Here is a 26,018-nt window from a genome sequence, read left to right on the forward strand (position 1 = left end):
AATAATATGCAGATATAAACAAGTCTTTAAGGGTTCTCAACAGATCGCAAAGGGTCATTTTCTGTATCGTCTCATAAATTAATTAAAATTTAGAAGTCAGCAGAGACTAAGAAAAATATAAAACAAATAATTAAAAGGTGAACAACGATTTGTCTTTTCTTTTAGAAAGGTACGCTTCATGTTTTTGACAACAAGACCTCCGATGAATAATAATAACAAAATAAATTAAATAAAGTAGAAATGAACTTGCATAATTGAAATGGAATGTAATGGAAAGCATCATAATGCATCGTGATTACAGAACTGAGTAAAAAGTATTAAGAAAATATGACAGTTAAATGTTAAAAAAAACCAAAACTTTTTAAGAAACAATATAATCCTGAATATCTGAATGCTTAATAACCCAATATACAAATGAACAGAAAGGTTGAAGTTTGCAGCCCAAAAGCGCCTTTGATTTCATAATATATTGGATTTTGATTAACATAGAATATAGTTCTTGCGGTTTTTCGCCTGCGATTTTGAAGCACAAATCAACGGGGAAATCCGGTTTATTGCAAATTGGCGAAAGAATGATGTGAACAGTCTGGAATCCAGACTTTGATTAAGGACGGTGCCTGCAAGATGTCACCCAAAATAAAATACGGCGATTTAGAGCAGGGCAAACAGAGGACGAGCCGCTCTTGGCAAATTGAAATTAATGGCCCCGCAATTGCGCCCACTACAAGTCTGCGTGCGCCTAAATATGCCGCCTAACTAATAAAACCCACCTAGCAGAAATTTCATTGTCCGACGAATATGAGAAAGATCCGCTGTTTGAACAAAAAGAAGAAACATTTGGGTGTTGGTTTTTAAACGCTGCTTTCGAATTAACACCTGGGTCAGAAACTCCGCATTTTAAGGGGAAACCCACCCTGCGCGCGACACACAGCGAGTGGCACTAACGAGATTAGCCGCTTTCCATCATAGGACATGCGTTAGGGGACGATCATAATGCTGCGCGCTAAATCTTTTGACCTCTTGCCGTGTTTCCTTGGCATGGGGCCGATTCGCGCGGCTGCTCCACTTTCTTTGTTGCGGTCATGCATGTCCAATCGAGTCGCGTTGTCCACTCGCGCAGGGGTACGAATCGGCGCGGTAATGAATTTCAAAACGAGCCCTCGCTGACCTCAACGCGCCATTTAGCTGTCGGATTTGCAGCGCGCTAATTTGATGATTTAAAGGAGCGCTCGACATCGCTACCCGAGTGGTCCTTTGACAACAAAAGAACCCCACATTGAAGCTTAAAGCTTAATTTTACCGAAATGTCCTAAATCATGAGCTTAATAGTTCCATTTTACTTGATATTTTTGCAACTACAGATTTAAAAAATATGCATGTCTACGAAAAGAAATCAAAATTTTATAAATTACTCCATTAAAATCGAAAGCAAAAAATGTGAATATTAATTTAGGATATAATATTTATAAGAAGAAAAATATAAGGCAATAAAATTTGAAGTATAATTTTGTTCTTATAATTTAAAACATGTAAATTCTCTTGAAACAAATAAGTAAGTAAATTGGTTTTCAGCATGGCTCATATTTTACAGACTTCTTGTCATTAATAAAGCTATTTTCTTTTGATTAAAAAAAATTCAAATAGGAATAAAAATTCAGAATTTGTAATATTTAAATAGAAAGGTTTATATGAAATTTTTTAATTGTTCTGAGATTCTCATTGAACACAAAATTAAATAAATATTTCATGCGGAAAAATTTATTGAAATTGGATGTCCTGCACAATATGAAATAATTAATATTATATGCACTTTTTTAAAGCTTCACGCATACTTTCTTGTTTTCTTAGTACATTTCTAAGAAAAAAAAGGGAATATTTATTTCTAAGGCACTCAAGTGCATGTAGATTTCTGATTGTCATGCAGCTTAGCAGTGTTAAGCAGTTTTTCTCGGTAACCAGACACCTGAAGCTCTCCTTCACAGAAAGATCATTTTCTCTGACAGTGGATGAGCGATCGAATTTGGGCGATGGTCAAGTACGAATAAAAATTGTCTGACGAGAAGTATTATGAGAGCTGCGGAGATGGAGGTATAACGCACACACCATACTATGCGCGTCCTTGTTGCTGGTGTCCATTTCAGCAGTATCGTGTTTCCGACGTTCCGCTTTTGTAACAAAAGTCGAGAAAATTATCAGGCCAATATGAACAAAGAAAGCAAACTAGACAAGCAAATTAAAAGACCTGAATGTATAAGCTTGGTTTTTTTTCGGGTTGGACAAGCGATGATGAAGAGGCGAAACTTAATCAGACGATTTATAATACAAGCGTCGCTTATTCTAAAGCTATATAGGGTTTCAACGTTTATCGCGGCGGTAATTAATGACTTTCCCAAAGCTTTTGATTAGTTTCATTTGAGAGAGAGAAAAAGAGCAACTCACAGCACAACACACAAACAAAGATGATTTATAGTCATATTTTCTATTCTTAAGGTTGCAGATCACTATCTTTTCCCAGCGACGAGATTTGAGGTTTTTTTGGATCACGTAGCTGCTCTTCCAGACATAATTAACCGTCAATTTCGGATCACGAGGTTCACATGCACAGGTGGGAAACATAATTTCTATTTCTCCAATTCTCATGCAGGCAGCATCTCTCGGTTTTTTTTCTATCTATTTATTTTTTTGTACACGCGAACAGTAGCCGCGCGGCCGTTGTTATTTCGCGGTCAGGGGCAGGGGTTTTAGATTTATTGCCACGCAAAGGCGTAACTCAGTAGGAGACTCGGAGAAAATCACGCGGGCCACACTGCAGATAAGCATCGAGGCAAACAGTTGGTCCAGCGGGTAGCAGATGGCAGCATCCAGTGGAAGCGCCGCACCACCACCGCCAACGCTCAGAATCTCGAACAACGGAAAAAATGCTATCATAAAATTGAAATAAATTATTGTCTGTTGACATTTCACTCGAAAATTGCGATCAAATTTATGCAAGATTTTGAGAGTGTTAATTATTTTTAGCTTCTTCTAAAATTGGTCTGATTATTATTATTTTTTATTATTCTGGTATTAGTGAATAATTAATTAACTATTCATTATGTTCCCTTTATCAGCGCATAATGGTGCTGTGTAAAAATAATAAGAAATTATTGAAATGGAATAAATGCAATGAATTGACAAGAATTTGTCAAAATATTTTTTGAAATATCCAAATGTGCAAAGATTTTAAAGTTAAAAATCAAACGTTTGGCAGAATTGATTGCGATTCTGATTAAGTTTAGCCTTTTTTTATAAATATTTTTCATAAGCAATGACAAAATGAGCTTTTCCTTGTAGAGAAATTATGTTATCTGATTGGAAATTTATAATACTATCAATAATTAAAACTCAATTTCATTTGGTTTACAATCTTTAGGATGACTAAATGAGAACCCATAATTGTTCAGAAAAAAATGAGATCAAAATTTTATCAATAATCTGAAAAAATATATAGAACAACAGCATTAATTAAATGTCCAAAATGAGTTTAAAAATTCAATATTATAAGCATGCATGTGAAGAAATTTTCACGCAGATGAAAATAGATTACAGCCAAAATTATCATGTTATGATATATTAACTCGAATTAGCTACATAACATTAGCAGAAGAAAATGCATGATCACAATCGCAATGTGTCAATGTGCCAGATACCGTCAAGCTACGCTCAAAAAGATGACAAAACCAACATGTTGTGATAGTCAATTTAATGAATAAAATAAAATATAATTCATTATACTTATAATAAATCTTAAAGTTTTATATATCATTTAAATTATCATTTAAATATTTAAATTATTTAATTTAAAAATTTAAACATAAAAATAATATTTAAAAAGTTTTATTTGGTAACATAATTAAGATGTGAGCAAAAAATTTTTTATTGATTATATAATGTTTTATTGCTTTCTACTAAAAAGAAAATTATGAAGGTATTACCTAGAAGTGAAGAAAACGGATTTTTTTAATTTCAATAATTTTTAAAGTAAACCAAACCATTTTTTTATCTATTTATTTTTCAAATTTAAGACTTATTAATTTCTCATATAAGAAAACCACTATTCACTTTTCCAAATAATATCTTTATTGACTAGTAATTTTCCATTTTATTCACTGAATACACTCATAGAAGTGAATTTTGCTGCACTGGGGTATTGCTTACACACTCAAAAGTGACACTCAGCTCAGATAAGCGTAGTTTATTCCCTTTAAATCTTGTGTATTTGTTTGTCTGCAAGTGTGAAGAGGTGTTTAATTTTCGTTCGACAACTCGGAGAAAAACAACCGCCGCTTGGGAGCATTTTTATTACACACACACATATTGATAGTGCAGTCTAATGGCCCGCAAAATTAAATGAATTAATGAGATTCGCGCTGAATACGTACAAGTGAGAAAACTCCGAGATTTTCCTGGTCTAACATTAACAAGAACACCAAAGCTCTCAACACCAACCATTTGCCTGTGCATGAACAATTAGTGGTCCACACTTATTTTTATAACATAAACAAAAAAGTAGCACTGCAATTTAGCTCAACAGTTTCTCCAGCAGCACAGAACACAATGAACAACACCGTGCTTTTAATACTTTTTTCTCTCATTTTTTTTTTTTTTTTAATTTACACCAGCAGATGAAAAGTTTGTTTTCGGCAGGGATTCACTGCTCGAGGTCGATCATGGCTCTGGCCACGTGGTCTGCCAGGGGTGCTGACTGCGGTTCCTGCAGGGGGTGGCTGTAGCCCAGCAGGAAGTGGCAAGTCTCGTCCTCGGCAGCCACAAAACCGTTGGGCAGGCAGGAACGCGGTCGCGCCTCGAAAGTGAAACCTTTGTCTTTCACCAGGCACCTGCAGGTGTTTCAAAAGATGAGCTTCATTAATTAAAGTCCTAGATTAATGGCAAGTCAAATCTCTGTCCTGTCATGGACAAAATTATGAATTAGGTAAGATAAATAATGATTTAATTAATAATGCTCTTTAGTTAATGAAATTTCAAGGCAAATAAAAAGTAGGAATTTTTTAACAATTGATTTGGGTTTTTAATGATAATTTATTATTAAATTTATTTAATTTCAGAAATAAATTTTTCCTCAGATTAAATGGCAAAATGGAGAAAAAATGCCTGTCTATTGTTAAATAATATTTGTGATATAAAATATTATTTAATTGATTGATGAAATTAAGCAATAATATAAAAATATATTTTAATTATAGTTTTTTTCCGTATAAATTAAGTACATCCACCGAAACGTAAATTATGATGCTTGTTATATGTGTAAAGGGATAATGAATACATACGCATGAGTGGTTGGGCTAATGTTGACTTTAAGTGGCTCGCTACCGCTTTCAAATTTATTGGCCACAGTGACGTTGTGCCCAAAGAGACAATAGCGGGGCATTTTGATGCCAACAACGCCAGCCAGAACGGAGCCAGTATGCAATCCAATTCTCATCTGTAACAGTTAGCGACATTTAGTAACATTAGGCAATAACTTCTCAAATGCATCATTCGCATCATTTATACTAATCATTTCAATCATTACAAGGGAGTAAAACATATTTTTTTTAAGATTAATAATTTTGGTGTTGTCATTGACTCAATTGATTAAATATTGAATTATTATAAGACAAATCTATTCTCTTTGCAGCAAGTACAAGCGATGGCAAAAATGGCAAAAATATATATTTTATAAACAAAGAATGTATAACGTAAATTAATCTAATATGTAACATTCCCAAAGTATTTTAAAATATAAAAATATTTAAAATAAATATTATCGTAAATAAAAAAATTTTATAATTCATTTAAAAGTTTAAATAGGTTTTCCGTAAAAAACTGTAGGATTTATTATTAATTATTAAAGTGATTAACAAATACATAAAAGATAAAAGTTATTTGTTATAATAAATAAAACGTATTAAAATCGTAATTTAAGAATTTTAAGATATTACTTGACTCTTATAAAATCTTTGAGCAAACAAAAGAAAAAGGAAATATCAACAGAAAGAAATCTATTCATCAGTTCAGATTACAAGTGTAACATTGAATGAATAAAATATGTAATAATATTGTGTGACAATGAGAGTCAAAGCTCGATGTTTAAAATTGTTTGTTACACATTTTCACTCACTTATTTTGAAAATAATTTATGTCAAACATAAAAAAAGAAAAAATCATTCTGTTTGAGAAATATATCAGTAACAAAAAAATTTAGTGACTTTTGATGAACAAAAATCTCATAAATTTTGAAATTGTAAAAAAGACGAACCGGATCAAAATACCAAGATCGATTAGTGCTTGAAATACGTGTCAGACTTGAGTTTGATTTTAATCGCGGTTGGCTTGAACGTGAATTATTGGCCGGCTGATGGACGCGCCTTGGTTTTTGTTTGCTTTCGAATTACACGGCTTGAGATTGACTGACTGAAATATCTTGATCGCGTCACGCTGGCTGCCTCCGCGAGCTCTTTCCTGCGCTTCTCACTTTACCCTGCGCGCAGTTCTCACGAACGATAAAAAGGGTCATTCATTAGGTTCTCACCCTGATTGGCTGGCCCATGTGGGTTTTGTGGCTGGAACACGCATCAATCATGCTGAGGGCCATCCACGCCGTTTGTTGCGCGTGAGTTGAGCTCCGCTTGTGGAGACCCGCGGCCACGCAGTACGCGTCACCAATTGTTTCAACCTGCGGACATAAAAAAAACACACACATAAACACACTTTGCATTGAATTTATTGTGATAAGCTGGAGACAAATTTCAAATTTTTTATTTACTGCGTGAAAAAAATAAAAAAAAGCCAGAAGACAATATCAAATAAATAACTGGAATTTTTTATTTTGAAATAAAAATAAGCTTCATTTTTTAGGTCAGATAAATATGTTTTCTCAAAGGACTGGTTTTTGCTGTAAGACGAATTCACCATTCCTTTCCAACATTACATAATAAGACCACAGATTAATAATTTATCGATCTGGCGATGAATTAAATCCTTTTATAGCTTCATAATATCTTGAGCATTATTGGAGCGAGTGATAAAACTTGAAAGTTTGTCGTCGCCTTTCATATATAAACATTTTATTTTGATTGCACGCCATTTCAATAGGAACTCTCGAAAGTAATTTCAAAGTGATTAAGCACCGGAGGACGAGACGATGAGTTTGTTCCGCTCAGAAACTTTGCTGGTGAGGCTAAAAGTACATAAATCGCGCGCTCACTTTCAGAGATATGAGATCATCACAAGTTCAGGAAACTCATAAAGGCTTTCGCGTCCTACAATAAACCGCCTGCACGGTTTATTGTTTGCTTTTGTGTAAAATTTCTGAAAATAATTTTCACCTCTTCAGCAAAGTTCTGTAGAAGCTCGGAAATTTGTCGAGATTCTTCGGTTGTAATTAAGAGCAGTTTGCAAGCTGAACAGGATCATGCTCAAGAAGCTGGAAGGCAGCAAGAACTTTGTTATTATTGTGCGCTGCTCTATGTGCGTTTTATTCCTTTCGAGTGCTGCAACTTGAAAACTAACTCGACGAGTTTCTCGGCAAAGCAATCACCCTTAGACGCGCTCGCAACCTTTGCATCTTAATTAATTAAAAGACACAAGGTACCGCGCATGCCATTCACCCATTTCACGCTCGTGTTCGTCCTGGCCTGGCACACCAATTAGTTGAGAGATAAAACGGAGCTATAATAATTGAAACTCTACGGCAGCTTCCGTTTTGTAGAAAATTTTCAAAGGTTTTAATTCTTTTTCTCTCAACAACTGCGACAAAAGGCGTTTTTGTTTCAAATTGAATTGAATTTAACAACTAACACATTTACCGCCGCAGCAGAATTCAACTTTTTCATTCCCCGTAAAAATAAAGGAGGTTTTGCTTGGCAACAGAAAATTGTAGCAAACAAAGCAGAGCTGAAAGAATTGTTTTTATCAGACTTTTTCTTTTCTATACCCACAGAACAACAGCAAACCAAATAATGATAACAGCATTTCTTTCTTTCTTTGCTTTTGCTATGTTGGCTGAGAAAAAAAAACAAAATCCTGGCTGAGAATGAAAGAAAAGGGAAAAAGAAAAATACAATTGTCTCTTATAATTGGGTAAAGCGGCTTCAGTCAGATTAGGTTGTTCTTTCTTTGGATTCGCGTAATTGTTTTTGGAAAATCCAAATTAACTTGAAAGCCCATAAACTCGAATTTACTGCTTAAAGCCGAGCAATAAATAAATGGGGCAGGTGGCGATGGCGAGGAGACATTATTAACGGCAGCTATGCAGCCGTCTCGCTTGGTATGCGATGCAGGTTGTATACCCGGCAAATAACAGGCGCTTCCAGATAATTATGAAGTTATCGACTATGAACAAGACTGCAGCCAAGTATTTAGCACGAACGCATCGGGAATTAATAAGCTTTGAAAGATAATGCAAGTTAATCTCGATTGCGTAGGCGGAACTTGGACGGTGGAAAACTTTCCCGACTTCTTGTTATAAACTTTCTGACTGGAAAAAAGTTAATTGTTTTTACAAAAGATGTCGACAGTAAGTTAATCTAGTGCTAAATCTTAGTCAATCTTAGTTAAATTATTGCAATTAAAAAAAATACACAACTTTAAATTCAGATACTGAATAATTTTTTATTTATTTACTTAAATCAGACATTGAACCATTTTTTCCCAAGATAATTGAATTCCTTATTAGAATCTAAATTATGTGAATATGAGCAATTTTAAATGTATTCAAACATTAAAACGCTACATCCATGGAAATTTGGATTGAAAGTGTAAAAATTAAATAAAATACATTAATTTAAACTTTAAGTATTGACCTAATTTTGCCCTTTTTTTATATTCTTATTTAATTTTTCAAAAAAGTTCGACTTTTAATTTATTCCCAGCCCCTTTCAACTCCATCAGCTTTATTAGAGGCGAATAATTTTACTATTTTGCTTTTGTATCATTTTGACTTTAATTTGAAATTACCTTGTAAACGTCAAGTAGGCCACAGAGCTGGTCGAACTGGTTGTAAAGGGACTGCAACATGGTGATGACCTCTAAGGGGGTGGCCGTGGAGCAGATGGCCGTAAAGCCTACGATGTCGCTGAACAACATGGTCACGTCCTCGTGGGTTTGTGCCTGGATGTCCTCGCCTGTCACGCAGCGAAATAAGAGCAATTTTAAAACGTGACACACTGCAGATGGAGGAAAAACTGCAGAAAGTGCATTTTGCGATGCCAGATGTGACTTTCACGTTGAAAAAAAGAAAAGAGGAAAATAGTGAAACTGCCGAGCTCACAACACTCGTGCTGCTGATTTTAATCTCGCGGCATTTGTTCCTTTTATGTCAAGAACTCTTGCGAGCAGAGTGCAAGCATAAGCAGATTGCAAAAATGATTTGATGCTTTGGTCTTGGAAATCATGTCTAGGCCATAATTCAACTAATAAAAAAAGAAGAAATAAAAACAGAAATTAATTCCTATATAGTTGCAAACTCAAGAAGAGATGTGTGAATACAAATCATTCTTGAACTAACATTTATTATTTAAACTGATTAGGTATTATGTAAATAATTATTTTAAAACATTGTTGATCAGCATGAATGGTAGTGCTATATTTATGAGTTAGTCAACTTTTGATCCCATGATTCTAATGAGAGCGTGGGTTAATAATTAAAAGGCAAATCTATTTAAAACAATATTTAATTAAAAAAACACCCTCAAAGTCATCATATGAAGCTATATAGTATCAAGATAATTTAAAAAAAAAAAAATAAAATAAATAAATGCAATAACATGTTTATAAATGTGATAAATATTAAATTAAAATTTCAAATAACTTTTAAAATTAAAAAAATATAATATATTTTAACATCAATATGACATTACATAATTAAATATTTTATGTTTCTTTATTGGCAAATATAAATAAAAATGTATTTATTCATATATAAAAAAAAAAATTTAATAATTTATTTTCAAGCTAAGAATTAATATCTTGAGGTTGTAAATCTTTAATTTACAGTAAATCATTTTTTCCCCTTAAATATCTTCCGATATTTCATGAAAGTAAAAGTAAAATAACATTAAATATTTTCTTTTTCATGTTGGATTTGGATTTCTTTTAAATACGAAGGAAATTAGATCTCCTTGATCTATTCCTGAGCAGCGGTTTCCCTCCCGCGGCACCGAAAAAGAAGAACTCTTTGAACTGAATATTAACTGAACTCACCAAGCCAAAGCCTTTTAGCGATATCTGGAGGGAAAATGAGATGCAAGAGGCTAACATTTTTCTCCCTCTCGGCGTCGACGGCGAGGCTCGCCTCCTCTATCGAACTCTTCAGCTTGTCCATGCGTCGCTTTAGGCCGTCCTGAAATCAAATTTTTTCACCCGTGAAATTGCTAGCCGATGTAATTTGGGTCAATCGGAGATTAGCACCTCATCGGGCAAAAAGTTGCCGAGGCTCTTCGCCAAACTAATCTAGTTTTTCATCAAACACGCGATTTGCTTTTCTGCTTCGGCAGCACAATTTATTTCAAACTCCCAAAACAGACTGTTTCTTTTTGTCCGCCAATATCAGTGGCGTGGAAACGCGAGCACAGGAAAAGACTATATTTCGGACTGACTGCGAAAGAGGATGCGCCAGAGGTAATAAAAGTGGTGCCTGCTATTTTCCCCAAATTTACGAGCGCAACTTTTGGCACGTTTGCACTCTTCTTTGGAGAAGCCGCAGCAGCCATTTTTTTACACGAGCATTCCGGCAAAGCCAAAATGAAAGAAAGGTGCGCCGGATTCGACAGGAACAGACGCACGCGTGAAATTTACGACGCCCCAGCGAGAGGACCAATTTAACCCGCCAGTTGCTGAAACGCGATCACAAAAAAAGACACTTTAGGACTCCAGCAACTTGTGAGACCTTTGATTTAGGGTGCTGGGAAGGAGCCAATCGCTTTTTTACTTCGGAACATGATCGCTTCACAATAAGTACGACCATTTATCATTGTAAGAAAAATTCAATTAAATCAACATCGAAATTCACATACATGTGTGCTTAAAACTAGTTATCATAAATCTATCTGCTTATAAACCTTATTTTATTTTAAAGATCCTCTCCGGTCATTTGTATTGATCTTTATTCTGAAAGATTGCTAAATTTCGAGTAGATCTTGCGAAAACACTATGTGAATTATGTGAAAATTACAAACCGTTGCGTTGCAATCAAAAGAAAACCTAATACGAGTGATTCGCGTGAAAAACGTGAGAATTGAGTTGCCAATCAGATCCATCAGTTTGGTCCAAAAACTGCAGGATTTTGTCACTTGTGGCGCTGCGATCGCTGATTTTCAAGTTTTCTGCAAAGCGCCGTGGGGCAATAGTAGCAAAGTCAGCGCCAATGTGACCAAATCCTGCAGTTTTTGGACCAAACTGATGGATCTGATTGGCAACTCAATTCTCACGTGTTTTTCAAGCGAATTACTCGTATTAGGTTTTCTTTTGATTGCGACGCAACGGTTTGGAATTTTCACATAGTGTTTTCGCAAGATATACTCCAAATTTAGCAATCTTTCAGAATAGAGAGCAATAAAAATGATCGGAGTGGATCTTTAAGGATAGATTAAATTTTCATAACTCTTTTGTTCAATTTCACAATGCACACAATTTGATGTCAATGCATTCTGTGAATTCAACAAAATTAAAAGAATATTATTATTCTTACAGCTTGCTTTGATTGAATAAGAAAAAATATTTTCAGGTCTCAATAAAAAATAAAGATTAATTTTTCTAATAAATTAATTAATCAAATCGACGAAAAAAAAATTATCGCAGCAAATCTATTATTTATTATTTTAAATGCGTTTTGGAGGCAAACTAAGAGAAATATGAACGTGCGGGCTGAAATCTTGTAGAAAATAAATCTGAGCGACAGCAAGAAATATCCAAATGTGGGTGGAAAAGCGGATTTGGGTACGTGGGAAAGGGAAAAGCCTCCGGGCGGGTAACAAGCATAGCTTCCATTTCGGCAGTAAATATTTTCAGATGTGCCAGCAGGATTTTGTTTACTTGCCGCCATACATACATATTTACAGATTTGGCCTGGAAATCCATCGCATTTTGCAGAGCACCGGGATTATATCGCGCGCGCCGCATGTGGTTATTTTCTCACATAGCTCGTCGGCGGATATCTATCATCTCTCATTCCTATTTACCGCTCAATTGGCTCACATGATATATCAAATATCGACCTGCGGGTAAAACGCCTAAGGACCTGCTCCATCTTCCTTTTACTCTCTCAAGGGCTGCATTCCCCTGTCAAACCGCCCATTCTTCTTCGCGCACCCGTCGCTTTTCCCCAACCCTTTAATTAAATTGCAATACAGCCCGCGGCGAACTCGCGAGCTGTCTCTTTTTCGGTTAATTAACACTTTCGCGCTTTTTCCTCTTGCGAAACAAAATTCTATCTTTGTTCAGTGGAAAATGTAAAATTTCGCGAGGTGCTCTGTTAATGGCAAGAAAACAAACCTGTTTTCAAATGCTAATTTTTTGCGGGCCGTGAATTTTGTAATGAAATATCCCATTAGACTCGCTGTGCGTGCGAGACCTTAATTAATTTCGTTCGCCATCAGCAATTAAAAGGAGGAGCACAAAATTGGATGTATAAGCGCCGCCGAGCGAAACGAGAGAAACTCTTTTCAATTAAATAAAACTCGCTCGCGGATTTTAGCGGATTTTAGTTTGCCTGCCTGAGAGAGGTGTAGAAATTCTCAGACTTCTAATCAAGGGGTGTGCAATGTTTGCATCAGTTTGTACGAGATTATGCTTGGGATTTATTTCCTCTCAATCTCTAGGGAGTGTTTTTACATTGTAATATCTCTGATTGAGTTTAGCTCAAGTTTAAAATGCTTCATTATTTCATTACAAATGGCACTGAATAAATTAGTATAAAAAAATTTATTTTAAATTAATGCCTTCCGTGAATAATAAACTATATAAAAAAGTATTGTTTAGCTAACATTATTACAGTACTTAATTAGATTGGAAATTGAATTTCCCCCATAATGAATATTATATATCATTATATAGATCAATAGGCTTCTTGTCACCAGACCAATGTCAGTCAGTTTGCCCAACACCAGCCATGAAGTTGCAAGTGAAAGGTTTTATTGAAAGCCATCCTTTAACAATGGCCTGTCTGCAATTGACAGGTCTTTTGCCATTTCGAATGATTTTCCATTCTAAAATGCGTATAAAATTGGTCAAATACTCAAAAGCTACCAACTTTCTTTCAAAACTTCTATTAACTTTCACAATTGGTGTAAATTTAAAAATGGCCTATGAACTAAACGAAATGTTTAAAATAATTGAACGCGGCGTTAACTTGCATTTAAGCATGATAATCTACTTTCTGCTCTCTGCAATCGCCACGTCAACACTTTTAATCGGTCGGAGAGGCCAGTTGATCAACAAGGTTTCAATTATGTTTCACAAGGTTTGTACGCATCTTAATGGATTTGACGTGAGCCCAAATGTTTTTCTTGTAGATTGATTTGAAATTAAATCACCTTGGAATCGATTCAACCAGAAACTTCAGTTTGGTGGAAACAATAGCCCCCTTTATGATTATTTTCAATATCTCTTGCGCCTTCTTGACCTCATACGAATCTTTAAATTGGTTTGGCAAAGTGGCAAAGGTTTGCATGCTTTTCCATATTATTCTCTACACAACAGAATCTCAGCTGGGATACTCGATTTGCATTGCGCTCAAACAAAGATTCAATTTAATAAACAAATTTCTGCTCACCCATGACGAGGTATAAAAATGGATAAATAGATATAATCTTTATATAATATTGCTGGTTTCAGCCCAAGCGAGAAGGAAGGATGATTTATAAATGTCCATGGAGGAATTTCTACCAAATCAACCAAATTTCAAATTTAAAGTCCTGCTTTTGTGATCTCGCTCGAATCATTAACTCAACGAATAACGAATTCACCATATTTTGGACCGCAGATGTGACGCAGCTGATGAGTAATTTGGTCACCGTTCTTGCAGCCCAATTATTGGAACCGGGAGGAATAGAAATTATTGTGACTCGAAGTGTTATATTAATAACCTCTGTGGTACGGCTAATTTTATTAGTCTTGTCTTGCGGCGACACCATAACTGAGGTTAGAAATTTCAACTAAATCTTATTAATTATAACAGACATCATATTTTACTAGGCAAATAATACAAGAGAATATCTTGCAAATTGTTTAGAAACAGCTCAGGACCATAACACAATAAAAGAGGTGATGGAAAGATTAGTTGTTTTTATACGGAAAATAAAAAAATTGATTTTAATTATAAAACGATTTCAGCTTAACGATTTTTTGATTCAAGTCAACTCGCGCACTCTTCAATTTTCAGCTTTAGGCCTATTTTCAATTGACCGCAGTTTATTACTTTCAGTAAATATGCAGCGCTTACGTAATTAAAACATTTTTAATTAACAGTTTGCTTTTAAATTTACAGGTAATCGGGACAGTTTTTACATATTTAGCTTTAGTACACCATTCTGGTTGATATGCTCATTAAAATTAAAATAATGTATTAAGGAAGAACATTTAAACTATAATGTGAGTGAATTTTCGTCCTGGTAATGTAAAATAAATAATAATCTAATAAATTTTAACTGATCAACTGCAGACACAAGTCAATTTCTTATTTATATTCTATTAGGATTAAAATTAAGCTTCTTAAAAATTAATTATACTATTCTTATCATACCAATTTACTCGATAAATTATTAAATTGTATTCAGTATATTCATTCTAACTATTGATTTGCTTATGATTATAAGTTTGTTGTCATCAGACTGAATGTCATTCAGTTTGGCTCGCACCCGCCATGGAATCGCAAGTGAAAGGTTTCATCGAAAGACATCCAATAACATTCACCAGCCTAAAATTGATGGGTCTTTTGCCATTTAAAGCCACTGTGGACGCAAAATTGAACATAAAATTAATAAAGTACTCGAGTGTTACTAATTTTGTTGCGAAACTGCTCATAAGTTTGGCAGTTGTGTCTAATTTAATAATGGCTTGGCAAGTTTATGAAAAATCCAAAACACTAAAAGGTTCCCACGCATATTTGCACATAAGCATGCTGATCTTTGTTCTGCTGTCTGCGATCACAACGTCTACACTTTTAACTGGCCGGAGATGCAAGTTGGTTAATAACGTATCTACTGTGCTTCATAAGGTATGGATAAGTCTTTGAATGAAATATATATTTATCAAAATTACTATTGCATTCAGGTTGATGTAAAATTGAGCCATCTTGGAATCGATTCAAACAAAAAAGGAAAATTCAATTGGGTGGAAATAATAATTCCAATCACATTTATTTTAGTGTGCATTAATAATGTTGTAGGCCCTCGAAACGAATTCGCCTGTTTTGATTATGTAAAAAATTTGTGCCTTTATTTCCACCTCCTTCTCCACACAGCAGAGTCTCAGCTAGGAAACGCAATTTGCCTTGAGCTTAAGTGGCGCTTTAGTTTAATTAACAAATTTCTGCTCACACATGCTCAGGTTCAGGTATGAAAATGAATAAGACTTAAATTTTTCCGAAAATCATAAAAATTTTCAGCCAGTGCAGGAAGGTGAAAAGATGTTTTACAAAAATCGATGGAGAGATTTTCATTTGATCAACCAATTTGCGAATTTAAAGACTTGCTTTTGTGAATTATCGCGAGTCATTCCTATCATGAATGAGGGATTTGCCACATTTTGGACAGCGGATGTGACGCAATTGACGAGTAATGTGATCACAATTCTTGGATTCACATTTGGTTACGCGGAATCAAACGGAAAACGAGTAACGGTGGTTTATGTTGTAATATTTATAACATGTGCTACAAGACTCTTTTTGCTGGTTTTATGTTGCGGTGACACTGTTACCGAGGTGAGATATATAATAATTATCATATTATATTATATCAATTTGATTAATTGCTACATCAGGCAAAATACGCTTCAGATACATTAGCAACTTGCTTGGAAACGGCTGGGGATCCAGAAATATTTAAGGAGGTGAGCAATTGAGCACATTATGAACTAACTTTCCTTACGTTTTGTTTACTTAAAATATTTTGAAATGATTATATTTCAGCTTGAACGCTTTTTACTTCAAGTCAACTCGCGCACTTACCGATTTTCAGCATCAGGACTCTTCACAATTGACCGCAGTTTGCTACTTTCAGTAATTATCTCCTATCGATATTATATTTTTTTAAATATAATGTTGGTATTATAGGTTATTGGAACCGTCTTTACATATTTAGCTTTAGTGCAGCACTCTGGTTGATGTTCACTGTAAAAAGTTGCAACATGAAATAGACTTAAAAGTGTGTAAAACTTGCAAAATAAAACATTCTGTCACAATAGCACAGCAGTTTCACTACTGATAATTACATAATACATAAGATAATATTTAAAATATTTTAATTTGCTATGAATAAACTGTATGAAATCTTTCATGAAAATTAAACCAATACAAATTTATTAAAATAACCATATAGAATGAATTCGTAAAATGCACTAAACTTAGTTAAGTATTCATAAAAGATGAAATTAAATTTCTCTAATTCATTTCAGCTATTGATCTGTTTTAGGTCGGATCAATAAGTATTTTTCATCAGACAAATTGTCATTCAGTTTGCTCTGCTCCTGCCATGAAGTCGCAAGTGAAAGGTTTTATCGAAAGCCATCCAATAACATTCTCCTGTCTGCAATTGACAAGTCTTTTGCCATTTCGAATTATTTTTGATGACACAATTCATATAAAATTGCTGAAGTTCTCAAATTTTAATAACTCACTTTCCAAATTGTTTAAAAGTTTGGCAATATTTATAAATTTGCTAACTTCTTATGAAATATACGAACATTCTAAGACATTGGAACGCGGTGCAAATGTGCAATTCAGCTTTCTAATTTACGTCCTCCTCTCTGCGATTGCCACTTCTACACTTTTAACTGGCCGGAGATGCCAGTTGGTCAACAAGGTTTCCTCACTGCTTCACAAAGTAAAAATTCAAGTTATTTATGGACTATACCTGAGATAAATTATTATTATTTTGTAGGTTGATTTGCAATTGAATCATCTTGAAATAGATTTAACTTCAACACAAAAATTCAAATGGCTGGAATTGATAACTCCTTTTGCATTCATATTGGTTCTCTTCTGCATAATCCTGTCGCCAGGAAAATTTCCGAATTGGTTCGCTCAAGTCGGAAATCTGTGTCTATATTTCCACCTCATTCTCCATACAACGCAATCTCAGTTGGGATACGTAATTTGTTTGGAGGTCAAGCAGAGGTTCTCTTTAATTAACAAATATCTTCTCACCTATGTTCAGGTAAAATAGTGAACTATTGGAACATTTGAAATGGGCATTTTTCTTCAATCTTTGAAATTTTCAGCATCCCAACGGAAGGGAAAAGATATTTTACAAAAATCCATGGAGGAATTTTTACTCAGTCAACCAGATTGCGAATTTGAAATCGTGCTTTTGTGAACTATCCCGAGCTATTAACATCATAAACTCAGAATTTTCACTGTTTTGGACGGCAGATGTTACACAGTTGACGAGCAACACGATCACAATTCTAGCAAATATTTTAACAACTGAAAAGGAAGCACAGAGTGTGGAATTGGCCATAATTTATTGTATTATATTGACAATATCCGCCGTGAGGCTCTGTTTGCTAGTTTTGTGTTGTGGTGACACTGTTTCCGAGGTGAAGTAAAATAAGAATTTGGTAACATGTAATAATTTTAAAAATTTAAGGCTAGAAATACTTCAGACATATTGGCAACTTGTTTGGAAACGGCTGCTGACCCAAACACAGAAAAAGAGGTGAAAAATAGTTTTCTGCTAATTTAATTGAAATTTAGCAAAACAAATTTCAGCTTAAAAGTTTATTGCTTCAAGTCAACTCGCGTTCAAATCGATTTTCTGCAATGGGACTCTTCACAATCGACCGTAGTTTACTACTTTCAGTAATTATTTCTAATCAGGAAAAAGGTTTTCAAAATTAAATATTGATGTTACAGGTTATTGGGACCGTTTTCACATATTTAACCTTGGTACAACATTCTGGTTGAAATTTGCACTGTATGAAATTAAAATTTTAGAGTGGGCAATATCTTAATTAAGCGGATAGATTTTTTGTTGAAAAAAAAACAGTAGATTTTTTTCCACAAGACATATAAGAGTAATATTTTCATTTTTCCTATTAATCTATGTTTTAAAAATTTGATGCATTCAATGATTTATGCTTTGATAGCTACGATTAGAGTCAATTAAAATATTACATAATAAAATGAAAAGAAATTATTTTTATTACCAGCAAAGAACTTCTAGTGAAATAAGTTCAGAAAATTTATCAAGAAATTTAGCGAAAGCACAGAATGAAATGTAGTCTCGTCTTTGATAAATCCATCAAAGCGGGTCTTAAAGGTGCGATGCTGGTTTGTTGACTATTGTTGTTTGACGTAGACTGCAATTAATTTCGGCTGCCGACAAAGTTTATTTGGCCAAATTGCGTCAACACGCGAGCGACTTCAGCGTATTCAGCAGGCAGGCTTTCACGGAATGGCAAGAGCGAGAAGTGGTGCGCGAGTGTGCTGCGAATTTCAAAATGAGCACGTGACGCGCCAAAGGGCTTTTCGGGCTGCGAACTTTGCGCGCCGATTTCCAATTGAACGCTGAATTTGGTCCTTTGCAGGCAAAGCCAACAGGCAAGAATTTAACTCTTTTGAGAGGGCGTGTACGCTGCTTTTGAGTGATAAAACCAATTTGATTTGATGAAATTTATCGATCAGTTTCTACACCTGAGGGAGCTATTCAAATATTTTTAAATTGTGCATGAAATGAGAGAGCACTTTTTGATTCCATTAAAATTTTAGCATATCACGTAAATTGTCGTGAATGATAAATTTTATTTAATTAAATCACAGCCGCAAGCTTATTTTATTTTCTGCTGTTTCCATTTTATGTAAATTTTAAGCGAAAATAATTTTCAAAATTTAAAAAATAACCTTAAAAAGATATATATTAATGTGATTTTAGTTCATAATAAAATTTTTTACAAGGGCAAATAAAATTTATTGGAAACAATATTCTTATTAAATATGTGTACTTGGGATTAATAAAGATTTGCATTGCCAAATAAATTATAGATTTTAATTTTAAATGAAACTGATAAAAACCAAGAACTTGTAATAAGGAATGAAGATTTCCAATGCCGGTTCCAGTTTTAATTTCAATTAAACTCTGCAAATAAAGAAAGTTGCCTCGGGACTGAAGAGTCAAATGAAAACTTTCTGCGGATTACAATCTGTGTGTGCTCTGGTCGTATCCATACCTCTCGGCACTTTTACATCTAAATTTGCGTTATTGTACGGCGCTCGGGCGAAAAGGCAAACATTCTCGCGCGGGGCGGATATTGCTCTCGCGAGAGCACAAATCGTTCTTCGTCATGATTAATCTGCACGAGCTCAAATGGAGAATTCAATTACCATTCTCTGCCCGGCCGTAATCTAATGATAAAATAATGAACGCCCAGCCAGGCAGCAGTTCCCTATCTCCAGGATAATTGCAAATCCTGGGTGGCCTTCGCGAATCAAACTTTGAGCGTATCTGTCGACGAGCGGGAGGCGTGCGAAGCGAATGATATTGCTTTTCAAATGGATTCGCTTGGCAGAGCGGCAGTGTTTTAGACAGCAGAGAAACCTGCTTGATTGAAAATCAATCAAATTTACTCTTATTTGGAGGAAACTTGATAAAAATGACTTACAAAAGGTCTGGGCTTATTTGAAAGGGATCATGATAATTTTAAATTGACGGGTAAAAAAATATGTTAAGATTACAGAGTTTTAGTTGCGCACCATGATTAATTCATTTTTAAGTTAAACTTTTGGCAGTATCATAATTAAAATAATTGAAATTTTTTTTTAATCGTGTGAAAAGTCACAATTTTATCCCAAAAATTATATTCATGGAAGAAGAAAATCCACTTGTATTTTATTTTTATCAAAGATAACTGAAAGGTAATAATTTAAATTTACTGATTCTGAAATGGGGATACAATTTTAAAATGTGCATACAGAAAAATGCGAATTTGGCAAATGAAAAATAGCAAATTTAATTTCTTTGCTTACAAATATATCATTTAGTGATAATATAGATAAAATTTTTACTGGAAAAATAAATTCAGAGAATTTAATTTTTCTTCTTCTAAATATCGCTTAAATTTTTTCAGCTGAAAGACTTCAAATTATATTCTATGAATTATGACAAACGAATCTAAATTTTACAAATATTGGTGTGCATTAAAATGCTAAAAAATCAATGGAAAGAGTTAAATTAATTTCTAATTTTATTTTTAATTATTTCCTTAATGTCATTATTATTGTTGTTGTATCTGTCCAATTGTTATAATTAGCATTCAATTTTCAGTAAAATAGAATATAAATTTTGTGAATATCAGACAGAAAAATCACATTTTATTGATAAATGTGGACTTCATAGAAAATTGATAAAATTTATGCAAATTAATTGCGATCCAGTGACAAATTAAATAATCTAATTCTTCTTGTCCTAGTTCAAATGTATGATTAAATTGTTTAAGGTTGTTGTACCCTTTAAGGTTAAATGCGATTGCGCTTTATCTTAGCGGCGCAGGGCCTGTCCAATATTTGCAGAATCGAGGCATTACACGCACTGATTAATGTTGATAAGGCGATGAACAAGGGGACAAATTGCCGTCAAGAGCAAAGCTAATATTTGGCCTGCGGCTCAACGTGTGCTGAAATATTGGCGTACCTGCGCTCTGGACTGCTCGCCCACCAGGATCACGTCCCTGGTCGCGTCGTGGATTGGAATGTCTGAGATGTAGAGGCCGCGGCCGGTGAGGCCCTCGAGGCCGTCCAGGAACGGCGACGCCACGAACAGCAGCGAGTCCGACTCGGGACAGAAAACCATCTGACCCTTGAGCTCCATGCCCTGCAAAGCAAAACCGAACCATTAAAAAAGGAAAGCGCGGACAAAGGATTTATATTTATGGAAAAGGTTGGAAAAGTTTATGCAAGCGGAGATTAAATTGAAAGGGGTCCGTCCGGGGCGCAGCGACTCGGAAGCTTTTCTGCATTCAACGCATGCACTGCGCGTTATTAAAGGCATAAATCTAGGCCAGTGCTTTTGACGAAGAAGGACGTTTGCATCGCTCGTTCTTTTCTTCGGAATGCTACGCCGCATTACAAAAGATTTATTTCATCTGTCGCTGCCTCCTTTTTATTAATTTCGCAGCGACGGCATCGTATAATCACCGAGAACGCAATAAAGGCGGAAAAAAAACGGTTTTCTGCTCGCCAAGTTCCTCCCAAGCGTCAATTTTTTACGTGTTTTTCATAAATAATGAGGCGGCTCAAACGATCCCTGAGTGAATTTACATTCCGCTTGTGCTATGTAATGATTTAAATGGAAATAAGGGGCCTAGGCGATTCTGAATATAAGGAGGCTGAATTTCCTCTGTGGTCAGCAATCAACATATTTTGTAGCTAAATTAAAAATCAAAACATCACTTGAAAGCTAAATTTAATCTATAAAAATTCAGTTCAACTGAATAGATACTTGCGATACGTGTTTTAATTAATATATCTTGCGGTAGAAAATTTTAAAATATTCATAGTTCACTTAAACAATAATTTAATGCATGTCATAAATTTATGGTCCAAAAATAATATGAAATTGGTAAACGTATTACTGATTTTAAAATTCATATCTTAACACTTTTAATAAGCATACTTCAAAGAGTGAAATGAATAAAGCTAATTAATGTAAAAATGGCCTAAGTTGACTAAACAATCAAGTTGACATCATTAAATTTAAATGTTTGAGATTAATAAAAATACAATATCATAATCTAGTGTAAAAACAATACATTCTTATATGAGGAAATTTCTGTAATATTCTGCTTTGAGTTGAATTATGTTTGGGGGGGGGGGGGGAAACTAGAATATATTTTAAAATTAGAGGATAATCAATTATAGTCGGTTCCAATTGAATCAACATTGTTCTACGGTCTATTAAAATTGCTAGACTCTTGGTGATATCAACAAATTTATAATGTAACATGAATTATACTATTTATTATTGAAATGTAATGCAAAATGTATAAAGTAAAAGTTAAATTTAATCTCATATTTATTAACAAGGCATGGTATATTCTGTAAATACTGTTGAAGGAAAAATACTCTTTGCACGTTGAATAAAAGTTGGCTTTGTAAAAACTTGGAATTGGAAAACTTTTAGATCGAATGCGTTTTCTTAGAATTATACGGCGCTCAGGTAATCCTGGCGTGCCGGTGTGAGGAAAGGATAAAGCGAGAAACACAATAACAAATCGTGGCTGGCGACGAGCGCAATCAATAAACCTCTCTCTTTGCAGGCCAAATCTCGCGGGCTTTGAATAGACACCATGAATAATGCCTAGCATTGTTCCCTGCGAGCCAATCGATTGAACTCCTCCTTTCAAGATTAATCAGACTCGAAATCAAGTGTAGTTTATTGTTTGGGATTGAGCAGGATCGTTGCTTGACACGAAATTGAAAGAAATTATATCAAGCATGAAAAATTCAAGAATAAAAAATTATTTTGTACAATTCTTATTGAAACTTGACGTCACTGACATTAAAATTTTAAATAGAATTGAAATAAAGAACAAACCTGTGCCGCTTTCGAATTGGGAGATCCGTTGACGCTTTTGATGGCGAGGAGGAAGGGCGTGTTTGAGCGCTTGAGAATGGCGTCGAAGGAAAGTGGCACCCTGGGCTTGACGAGGTCAAAGTAGGTGCCTATGTGACGGCCGTGATCAGTCATTTCCGAGGCAAACAGTCGCATGAAGCCGCTGCCCAGCTGCGTGAACTCGAGGTTGCGGTCGAGGACGAAGTGCCACGGAAAGGCCTTGCACATGGTGGACACGCTCATCCGCAGGTCGGACGCCGAAGTCGACGCACTCGGCGCCAAACATTCAACTTCAGCCTAACAATAAATGGTCAAATTTACATTAATCAATTTTCATTCTTCAAAATTCATTATAAGAGACTAATCTCGTAATTTATTTATAATTTAATGATAAGAATTAATTGAAATTGAATCATGTAACGAATTCAATTCTGGTTTCCTGTAAATTGCTTTTCTTAGCGTATTATAGAAATTGATTTAAAGCGTTAATAAATTGTTTAGGTGGTTACTTTAATTCTTGATTATTAATTTTGTAAATCGTTTGCCAGTCATAAGAAAATATAATAATAAAAATTTCTTCATTCCAACAAGATAGAGCAGAAAACAATCTAAAATAAATCTCTTTTACATAATATTCGTCAAATTATTACATCCCAAGAATAATTATACAAAAGTAAGTTTTATTATATAAAAATTACTTTTTGGAAAATTATATGAAAAATCATCAAAAAAATTACGCACAAATTTTATATTAAAACTAAAAAAAAATTAAATAATTTAATTAACACAAAAATTAAAAACTTTTACATAAAAAGTTTCAGTTAAATAATTATGTAAATATAAATAGGTTTCCAATTGCTAATATGGTTAATTATATAAAAATTACAATGAAAATTAATATTAATCCTTTTTTTCCGTGATTAGCATAGAAATATCTACCTGTGTCGTGTGCAGCTGAGGGATGGAGATGCTGAGGAGGTAGTGGGACAGTCCGGCCTGGTCCTTGCGGTGGCCGACGGTTTTGACGAGGACCCGCGTGCCGTGCAGCCGGTCGGCGAGTTTAGCCAGCGAGCCCGCCAGCAGCTGCGCCACCCCTTTGCGGGCCGTGCTGAAACTGAGCTCGAGCTCTCCGGGGGCGACCACGCTGCAGACAAACGAGCCTTCCTCCTGCGTCTCGTCCTCCTCCTCGCCCTGCAGCACGTCGTGCACGCCGTCCAGGGACGTCAGCAGACTCTGCATGTCCGGCCCCAAACTGCGGAACGCGCGTTCCAACCGACCCAGACATCTCTCGATCAGGCACCGACCCAACTGCTCCAAAATCGGCCCTGCGTCTAAAACAAATATTTTTATCATTTTTATTTTTTAATTTTGCACACGATTCAACACATTATAGGAAGATTTTCTGTTGAAGAAATGTGTATTTTGTTTGCTGTTTAAACAATAATTAAAGAAAAAACCAAAAGTATAATTCATTTTTTTATTAATTCATTTTTATTTAAATATAAATTTTTAAATTTTAATTTTAAATATAAAACAATTAATAAAATTTTTTCGAATTTTTTTAAATTAAATACAAATAATTTATTAGTTATTCTGCCTAAATAATCCTGTCACTTTGAAATTTAAATTGGTCTATTAGAATAATGATTTGCGTAATGAATTGCCTGTGTAATGTTATGCCAAATATTTAGATTAGTTCAGGCGTGCAATTGTTTAACGTGTGCACATAACTCAGCGCAAAATTTGCAATTGAATTACTCCAGTGACCTGTTTAAAGCGCTCACTCGCTCGCTCAGCGAAATTCTACTGATTGCTGCATTCAACTGGTACATAGTAAAACAGGACACACAAATAGTCGCTTTCTCGTGTGTGTTTGAATCAATTACTGCCGCCATTACGGCCCATTGTGAGGAGATAATGCCGAGGAATTAGCCAAACAGTCCTGCGCATACAGCGACAGCTTTTGCGCTTCATTCATAATTCGCGCTTTGTTATATTCCCGCGCGTAGGAACATTGCGCAAAATTCACGTTCGCTTATTTCGCTTTGCAAGAGAAACTTTTCTTCTTTTAATAGCTCTTTTCTTTTGTTTCGGTAGATGAATCATTAAAATTTATTGTTCCATAAAAAAGTTTTATACATATCCTCTCTGGCTTTTGTCTACATTGATAAGAGGGTGGTTTGCTCACAGAATACTTAATACCTCTTTAGAGCAAGTGAAATTTATCACCCAGAAAAAGCTATATAAGCTGGAATTACTTTAAAGACTTGCTAAGCGCTCTGCTAGAACAATTTTATGCGCAGAGTTCAATTACTGAACAATTCTAAACAAAGTTCAAGCAGCAAAAGTTCAGATGGAACAATTGAAAAATGAAATTCTAGAAAATGAATGCTGAAAATCTCCAATTTGTTTTGATGAGCAGAAAATATTTTTAACTCAAATTAACCATAGAATTTTCAACGTTTGAATATTGAATCAGTATTGAATAAATTTTGTTTGTAGTTTTCATTATAATTTAGAATATTTGGGTGATGTATCACGCTATAGGAAGAGATTGCCTTGTGGTACATCAATAAACTTCATAAACTTAATTTGCAACTAAATTAAAAATGATACCCAGTGTTATTCTTATTTTATAACCAAAAAACTGATATTAAATTTTCATCTTGGTTTCTATTTACAATTAGCACAAGAAGAGAATAATTATGAACTTAACAGCAATTTTTTTTATTATTTATATATAAATCACAAAAGAAATTTGTTGCACGGGTGGTTTGTGATGACAATGTGTTTTCCAAATAAAATAGCACAAAAATAACAAAAATTACAATGGAAGTAAAAACAAATTTTATTTAATGACATTCATAATTTTCAATAAGTTCGCCAGTGGATTTCACATTTCAATCAATAATTCCACTCTTTTTTTTTTAAAAAAAAAGGCAATTTTAATTTAGTTTGTGACGACCATATTATTACTGTAAATAAAGAATAATATTATTTTGTATTCATGTAATATATGTTATCCCACTCCTCCTGTATTTCCCCTCAAATCAGAGCAGGCGACACCTCGGTGCCGCACAATAAAAATAATAGTGTTTGCTTGGCTCGCAGAGCATAAAGTCTGGTTTTTATTTGTTAATTCCTAGAATAGAAATATAGTGATTTTAAAGAAGTCTTTGGAAACCACAACACTCCCGGCGGGCTGTGTCCTTGGAC

General features: G+C 34.5%; 1 protein-coding gene across 1 annotated transcript in view; it reads right to left on the reverse strand.

The window, feature by feature from the left end:
* Window positions 1–4,106: 4,106 nt before the first annotated feature.
* LOC132192921 (head-specific guanylate cyclase) overlaps window positions 4,107–26,018 on the reverse strand; it is a 52,537-nt gene continuing 30,625 nt past the window's right edge. The window contains exons 4-11 of the mRNA XM_059613157.1: window positions 23,742–24,133; window positions 22,785–23,099; window positions 20,883–21,062; window positions 10,243–10,381; window positions 8,998–9,164; window positions 6,572–6,715; window positions 5,328–5,482; window positions 4,107–4,877 (exon numbers count right to left, since the gene is read on the reverse strand). Of these exons, the coding sequence (XP_059469140.1) occupies window positions 4,691–4,877; window positions 5,328–5,482; window positions 6,572–6,715; window positions 8,998–9,164; window positions 10,243–10,381; window positions 20,883–21,062; window positions 22,785–23,099; window positions 23,742–24,133 (1,679 nt within the window). The 3' untranslated portion in view covers window positions 4,107–4,690. The remainder of the gene's footprint in view (window positions 4,878–5,327; window positions 5,483–6,571; window positions 6,716–8,997; window positions 9,165–10,242; window positions 10,382–20,882; window positions 21,063–22,784; window positions 23,100–23,741; window positions 24,134–26,018) is intronic.

This window comes from Neocloeon triangulifer, unplaced genomic scaffold, assembly GCF_031216515.1.
Source record: "Neocloeon triangulifer isolate White Clay Creek 2 clone unplaced genomic scaffold, ASM3121651v1 ptg000001l, whole genome shotgun sequence".
NCBI classification, from domain to species: domain Eukaryota; kingdom Metazoa; phylum Arthropoda; class Insecta; order Ephemeroptera; family Baetidae; genus Neocloeon; species Neocloeon triangulifer.